General features: G+C 37.9%; 1 protein-coding gene across 1 annotated transcript; it reads right to left on the reverse strand.

Moving 5' to 3' along the window:
• Nucleotides 1-3,257: 3,257 nt before the first annotated feature.
• LOC122975087 lies at nt 3,258-5,103 on the reverse strand. Its single transcript, XM_044343287.1, has 3 exons — nt 4,967-5,103; nt 3,975-4,432; nt 3,258-3,863 (listed from the first exon to the last, which is right to left on the reverse strand). Exons 1-3 carry the CDS (start codon nt 5,003-5,005, stop codon nt 3,671-3,673), a joined length of 690 nt encoding a protein of 229 aa, XP_044199222.1. The 5' UTR covers nt 5,006-5,103; the 3' UTR covers nt 3,258-3,670.
• Between the last annotated feature and the right edge of the window lie 3,523 nt (nt 5,104-8,626).

The following is an 8,626-nucleotide window of genomic DNA, read 5'->3' on the forward strand; positions in this document are numbered from 1 at the left end:
CTAAGAAATCAGTAAATTCATGGTGTTTGCTTTGACTTGCGAAATTGACTTGTGAACCCTCTACATTAGTGCTCTCCTGGAGTGGAAAGTTTTTGTTCTGACAGACAATATTGGCACTGATAATTTGATAGGTCCAATATCTGTGTGGATGGGTACTAGAGATGGTATATCATGTCACACAGGCAGTTAAACAGCGTACCTTAGATATTCTGTGTCGTCATTCAAATCATGTGGTAATGTACAAAGTACAAAGGTTACAGGACTACTCATTGGTGTGAGTTTTGACAGTCTGGTAATTTTCCATCACCACTTATAGATGGATGGAATTTCCTTACACAAAATGTAAGGGCAATTGAAACTTGGAACATATTGCATGTTAGCAGAGAATTCAAAGGGCAAGGAAGGGGCTCCTTAACTTGGACTCTTATTCAACATCTTCAGATGAAAAAGCTCAGCTGACCTATACACTCTCCCTTCCTCTTACTGCATACATGAAAATACCATAAATGACATTTAAAGCTCAACTCTGCTTTATCATTTTACCCAAATGGGGTTACAGCCATATAACCATTGAAGCAGAAAGCAATCAGAAGTCAAAGTGATTGAAAAGTACACTTCAGGATAGGCATGAAAATTGTTTTACACATAGGCAGTGGTGCACTGGCTGGGACAAATCGTGGTGTGCCTTATTGGTGGGCTGGTGGTCTTAATCCATAAAGTTTTTACTGAACCTCTTTGTCTCTGTACCAGCCCTCTCTGTGTGTCTGTCATTCAGGGTGCGTATGAGAGCGTACTTCGTGTGTGTTCCGGCGGGACTGGGCTCAATCACAAGTTATATACTGTACATATGTAATCAGCCCTCACTCCTACCTCCTGGGTCGGTCCCAGCAGAGTCTGCGGCTGAATTTGTTTCCCAGTACACTGCATATAGGCCAGTGTTTTCCTATATTGCTGCCAGTCTCCAGTAGCAAGGGATATGATGACGATGATAATAATGGTATTGGATCTCTATGCTCTGTTATTTTGTCAGATGAATACTCCAAACCCCGTGGTGTGCTCCTATCAAATTAAGCTGAAAACATATATTTCACCGAATGAGGAGTTAACTACCAAACGTCCAGAGGGTGGAGAGCTCATGGCTTTGCACAAACTGTCACGACAACTCAGTGAATTAAACTCTGATATGAAATTTCCTGCATGGCAAAAAGAGATGGGGAAATGGATATGGAATTACTAAGATTACTGAGGCAAAGAAGAACATGGGCTGCCTGTCACTCTTGCTGAAGACAGAAAACAGCCATTAAAGTTGGGCTGATGGGCCTTTACCACAAACCATTCCAAAAATAAATACATTGGTGTGGATGTATACTGTATTCTTTATTTGCACAGTCAAATATATTATATTACCTCAAAATATTGAAATTTGGCCTGCAGTCATCCACCACAGGTCCTTAAAACTAACCTAACACACCAGAAGGTTTGTTACACAGAACCATCTAAGAAGTCGTCTGATTGGAAAAGGGCAGGCACTTTCCAAAAAGTATGTGGTAAGTATGTATATTCACTCTCTACTAACCCCTAAGAAAATATCTGGTTCTTTAGCTGTTAAATGCTCAGCTATGTTCACCAGCTAGTGGCTAACTGTGTCTGTTTGCCGTCCGGTGCTGAGCAGGTAGTGTACAGTCTTTTTTTCAAGCTTTTTTTCTAAAAACAGCTTCCTGCTGCGGCTGAAATCGATTCTAGAGCCCCTTTCACACATGCAGTGCAATCCTGAAGTTATTACCCGGAGGAGCTGTATGTGTGAACGCAAATGTCCGAATCAAAGGTTCTATTTGTAAGAATCTGAAATTCCTTCTCATTAGTGACACCTGTGGCCATTAAATGAGCTGCAGTCAACATCCTGTTGTTTGCACTCATATGGGCGCATGCATCACTATCTCAGGTGATGTCTTTTTCCTTGCTTACATAAAAGATCTCTAATGTTGTATTTTGCATTGTGTTTCAGCAAAGCATGTCACTTCCTGTCAGTCAGCCCCCGCCCTCCGTATGTATGTGTGCACACTCACACACAAACACACAGAGGCTCCTGTTGCGCTGTGGCCGTTGGCCGGTGACAGCCAATCCAAACCACCCAACCTGCAAAAGTATGCGTTAATGGGCTGTGGCTGGGGAACAACACACTGCGGTTTTGTTGTGAAATGTGTGCTTATTACCACCTTTGGACAACCAACAGAAAAAACAAAGCTATGGGGTAAGCTGTGTTCTGCTATCGCTCTGGAGCTTGTTTTCTGCTCCTTTATTGAGGAAATAATGTTGTTTTAGCCGTGTGTGCTTGGGAGTGGGCAACTTGTCATTGCGGGGTGTTTTGTTGTGAAATGTGTAATGTTGACGGAGGCAGCTAACTGTCTCATTAGCTGGAGAGCTAATATCTGCAGTGTGTTTTTAGTTGGATAGCACTGTTTTTATTGTGTTGTTGTGTTGTTATGCCAGTCGTTTGGTGCATTAGTGGGAAAGAGGCAAGGCACTCGGGAGCTCGCAAAAACGTCGCATCTTTGGATTTTCGCTGAAAAACTGGCCTTGGTCCTTCACTTAGAAATCAATCTGCAGGCTGTTACAGACAACCGAGAAAGTCGGGGAAGGTCTCAAGTTACGTTACAACCCGTTCACTCATTGGCAATAAAAAATGATTAATACATGGAAATTGCTTCACAATTCTATATATATAACCTTTAAATGGATTTCATCCTGCCAGCTCCCTAGTACAAACTGTAATGTCCGATTGAGCCCATGTGTGAATACAGCAGCTCATTTTCCGGAGAATTCACAGCGACTGAGTGGGTGTGTTGATGACGTTTCTATCATGCGGCTGGTGCTGGATAATCACAGCAGGCCAGCTGTTTTGACTGTGAAGCTAGAGAGAGAGGACTTCCTGTGATTTCTCATAAAATAAAAGTCGTTTTATTTCGGGTGAAAGGTTTAAAAATACCAAATTACAACTGCAGCATACTTTTTGCATCATGTCCTGCCTCCTGCATGCTCTACCCAGGCGCCACCCTTCACCTAAACCAAACAGAGTATTTCCAGCAGGTGAGAACGTGTCTGACGCGGAAAATCTCCTGTTGTGTGTTACATGTGTGAAAGGGCAACTCTGGACAATGTCCAGAATGAAAACAACTTCAGGGAGTGGTGAGATTGAATCAAAACTGTTAAGTTGTGTGTTGAAACAACCTATAAAGCTCCGTAAAGCTGAGAGGAGCTGCAGTCGGGTGATAATATTCTAGGCTCATATCTATGAGTGACACTTGTCTTGTTATTTGATACATTATTGTTATGAAAAATATTGATTATAGCCTCTTTAAAGAAATTCATAAAATGCCATTTTGGGACCAGATGAATAAAATCTGTGTAGGTTCAAGACTAAAGGTCTGTGTATCTTTTTAAAAATCTCATTATAAAATGTTATGCATGTCCACAATTCTGATTTCCAGTCCCTTAGCCATGAATGAACATAGAAAAAGTCCTCCAACAACACCAGTATAGCCATCTTGGCTGTTTATACACCCAAAGTGTCATTAATTCATCATACATGCAACTATAAACCGTCATGTTGACACTGAAGACACTGAAAACAGCAGTGGCAGTAATATAATTAATATCAATTATTATTCATTTATTTGGCCGCAGTCAATTTTGGCCAAAGTATGCAAATTGGCAGCGGTGGCATGAACCCCCATATCCAGTATGAATATGATCCTGGGCAGAAGGTCTGGCCCACTGCTTTGATGTCCTCCATCTGCAGGTCCCTGAGGCTCTGTGGCTCAGAGGCACTTGATGGCAAGACAGGGCAGCAATTATTCTCACTTCTGTTAAAGTCAGAATGTAAATTTAAGCTATAATTCTCACAATAAAGACAAAATAAAGTAAAATAATAATAAAGTTACCCTAAGAATGAGTGTTGCTGTTAGAGAACCCACCTATGTATTACTCCGCCCCGTCTAGGCTTTGCTTTCTCTTTGTTCTCTGCCTCCTTTGTCGTCTCTGTCTTTTTACATTCAATATTTTCCTGCTCTTGTGGGATGTTGGGCTCAGGCTCTTCTCGGTTGTAAACAAAGTACATTCTGGTCCTTTCCCCTTTGGTTTTCCCCAGCACTTTTGTTTTAATCTTACTCCTTTTTATGTAAGGAGAAGTGGATCGAATTTTATCCTCTGAGAAGACATTGTCCCATCGTCTTTTTAGAGTCTTCACCTTGGCATTAGTGGACTTCCCACTGACAGCCCAAGGGAGTGTGGACAGAGTGACTTTTGTGCATTTTTTGTGATACTTCTTGCTGGTTCCACCTACAGGTGGACACCTCCTTCCACTTACAGAAAGTCCGGCCATAGCGGCTACGACTTCAGCAAGAGGATCCTTCTCCTCACTGCTGTGACAATTCTGAAAAAAGAGAATGTTTGGACGGTCTGTCATTTTAATCTAAATGAACTGAATAAGAGCTTAACATATGCAATAAATAAACATACACTGCAAATATTACGTCTGTATACATTGTATCCACACTGTAAACTAAGAAACTGAAGCTGAAGCAAAAATAGAAAATTAAAAGTGATTTCAAATTGAGATATGCATCTTCTATGCTTTCGTTGCATTCCTGTTAAAATCTCATTATACATTGTCTATTTTCTCATCACGCATTTTGAAAGAAGTATAATTAAGTAAATTGATGACTTTTGCAGTCATGTAGAAGCCTGGAAAAAATTAGTGGTATGACTATAAATCTGCTTATCTCTACGTATGTATTTCTGCACCTACTGTGTGTGTCAAGAGGTTAGCAGGCTCTACATTACACGTGACTGAAATGTAAACTAAACTTATAGCTAAGCTACAAATATATGTCAACCAGCAGTTCAGTGTGATTTGCTATTGAGATGAGACTTGCGATTTCTTTCACAAACAAATCTAAAAACTTACATTGCTGTCACTTGAGTTTTTCTGGTCACTTCCTGACATGGCTGACTAAAACTCTGATAATCAGATAAATTCAGGTTTTTCAAGAGTTCTCATTTTTGTACACACACATACAGGCTTGGAAATGATAAAGAAACACAGTTCAGATGTTCTCTGCTGTGACATCAGTTTGATTCTGGAACATGGAACAAAACTGAATTCAGCTTTATAATACATAAAATGGCTCAATTAAAATATATAAAGTAAATTATATGTGAATAAACAGACAATAGACATAAATGGCTAACATGCTTAGCATTACTGAGGTTGTTTTCAGTAATAACTTAGCTAACTGTCTCACTAGCATAATGCTACACTGACCTTAGCTAAACAGTCCCTAGTCAAACACATACAGTAATACAGTCTTCTGTTAAGGCAAGAAAAAAATTAGTCTTCAAAAAAAAAAAAACAAAGTTTGTAAAAAAATCTGACTGGTAACTTCATCCAAGGTAAACACAATGAAAGTTAACATATACAGTATATAAAACTCTATGAGCCAGTAAATTATGGAAGCCCATAAGGGACTTAATTAAAATAATAATGTAAACTTGAAAATGAAAATGTAATTCCACAATAGTATATGTATGTATTATTTGAATGAAAACGAAAATGAAAATGCAGTAATTCAATTTGAATTTTCATTTTCACATGCTCGTATGGGCGTTCTATGACCATAAAAATGGAAAAGCTGTTTGACATTTAATTTTCAAAGTCCTACCCGCTGTACAGTGGACAATATTCAAATGTTAATGCAAATTTGAAAATTAAAATGCAATATAAATAATGTAACCTGATTTTCCATGTAATGGATGTATGTAAGCAATATTTAAGTCACAATAAAATGAAAATGCAATTTTCTAACAATTGCATTTGACATTTCATTCTCAAAGAGTTAATCTGCTGTACAGTGTACAATATTCAAATGCACTTTGCCCCAAGTCTACTGCATTTACATTTACATGTCACCATGCTCTTTTGATTTTAAAATGAAAATGAAAATGCAATCTATCAGTCCTCTCATCAAAGTGGGTCTTCAGTTGTACCACTATATGACTGTTAATATGTCACTTTATTAAGTTTTAATATTTTTTCAGGTGAGAAAGTAACCTTGTAGATTCCAAATATGTGGTCAGTTTATCCAAATAATGTCTGTTTGTAAATCGTCTTCAGAGTCGCTGGCCAGCTGAGACTAGCTGCTCATCTCAGCTGCTAGCAGTCCGATTCCTGAGATGATCGGCTGGTCAGCGTCCGTTGTCATCCCGGGAAGAACATGATCCAGTGAACTGATCTGTGCAGCTCTTTGGTGATTTAGCGCTGGCTCTAATGTCTCTGTAGCATTTTGATATATGATATAATTCCTTATGGAAGATAAATGTTGGTCTCACAGATGAAATGTAACAATTGTAGCTGCCACATTAGTTTGTCTGAATGCAAAGTGAAGCTTCATGTTTTTACATGACAGAACAACAGCGCTGCCTCTGGGGCTTTATATGAACAGATACCACCACATTTCAAAAAATATCAATGTAGCAAAATGTACAGATCAGTCTAAATTTCATTTTATTAAGCTATACAACAGTTTGGATTTTTATTATAGCTACATCACAAACTGAATAACATAATTTACTGCATCTCTCTGTCAATGAGGTTATTATTTTTTGTGAGACGTAGAGCTTTGAGTTGATATTATTTTGTCACATTACAGTCAGGTAGGTATGTCGAGGACTTGGCAGGTTCGACTCAGGAGTACAAACTTCTGAGGACACTTAATAAAATGAAACAAATTTTAATATAGACTGATCTGTTCATCGTAATACATTTGTATTTATTGAAATGTGGTGACATCTGTACATGTGGAGCCCCAGGGGCAGCGCTGCTGTTCTGTCCCGTAAACAGCTTCACTTTATATTCAGACAAACTACAACAAAGAAACAATTGTTGGATTTCATCTGTGAGATCAACATTTATCTTCCAAATATCATATATCTAAATGCTACAGAGACATCAGAGCCAGCGGTAAATTAATGCACAGAGCTGCACAGATCAGTTCATCGGATCTTTTTCTCCCGGGGTTGATGACTTAAATAACACTTGCACAATGGAAAATCAGGTTACATTGTTTATATTGCGTTTTAATTGTCAAATTTGTTTTAACATTTGAATATTGTCCACTGTACAGCAGGTTAAGTCTTAGAAAATGAAATGTCAAATGCCATTTTTCATTTTCATTTCCAAATTCTTAGACAATTGCATTTGCAGATGTAGCACATGTAAATGTAAGATAATACATAAATGTACAGTACTCATCAAAAGTTTGGACACACTTTCTCATTTGAGGGAATGGGAAGATGTTCAAACTTTTTACTGTACTAATTTACAATTTTGAAAAGGTAAGTGAAATTAAGATTCTTTAGAACACAGAACAATGCTAAGCAAAATACAATTACATATGAATATGTAAAAATCTGATTCTGGGCAAAAGGTGATATTTATGTGCTCTAACATGTGAAAAGACTGTCATTGTGGATCCATTTAGTGATAAATAGTTTGATGTTAGATTTGTCCCCGCATTTTAGATCACTGTGGCAGAAACTCTTTGGCCTTAGCTGTTACACCTTATCCTAACATACAGCCTTTCCAGTGAGAGATGTGTGAAGCAGCACTAATAAATAGCTCAAATAAAAAGGAGCCAGCAGTTTCAGTGAAGATACTATCTACACTTGCAGTGTGCGCCAGTGACTGAAGTCAGCAGTGCTGTTTTGGGTTAAAATAAACGCTCACTGCCTCTTTTTCAGTTCCATTTTGCTTCTAATACACCGATCACTTACTAAAACACAAAATCAATGATAACAGAGCCAGAGATGGCTGCTTTGTCCTAATACCAAGCAGATTTATCCACATTATTGTGTAGGCCTCACAGTCTCATTGGCAGCAGATTTGTCAAGCAATGGTGACTGCAACAGGTGCTCAAAAAGGAGTATTGATTACAGCATATATTGTTTCTATTTTATTATTGTACTTTTCGGTTTTCCCAATGTCCTCTTCTATTGTCAACTAGTGTACTTTTTGCCAACAGTAACGTTACATTTCTGTCTTACAGTAGTGTATATTTTACAGTGCCAATTGATTGTGATTGAAAGAACAAATAAAGAAGTCACATTCATCTTGAAATGAAATATTGTGTATAATATTTACAAGCTGTACATGTATCTACTAGGGGTGTGTCCACATAGAAATATGTTATTCGGCAAAGCACAAATAGTGTTTTTTGTTTTTTTTTGTTTTTTACAAATATTTGTTTCATACAAATATTTGAGAAATTATTTGTTTTCGGGAAGAAAAAAAAACAATGTCAAATACTAGTGTGCAGGTCGATTACATCGCTATCTGTCTCTCTTCTCCATTGCCCTGTTACGTCTATCAGCCGGTCTCAACGAGGGAAGTCACATCAATCTGCTACATGACGCATATTTCCTTATTTGGACATCACTCCTGGACTTTGGGTTGTTCCCCAGAGATAAAGCTGAACTAAAATTAAATTTTCTAAAATTAAAACTAAAATAAAAAAAACAGGATTTTTAAGCCTCTTTCCACTTTTATTTGAATACAAATACAAATAATTTT

The sequence above is a fragment of the Thunnus albacares genome, chromosome 23 (assembly GCF_914725855.1).
Source record: "Thunnus albacares chromosome 23, fThuAlb1.1, whole genome shotgun sequence".
Taxonomy (NCBI): Eukaryota; Metazoa; Chordata; class Actinopteri; order Scombriformes; family Scombridae; genus Thunnus; species Thunnus albacares.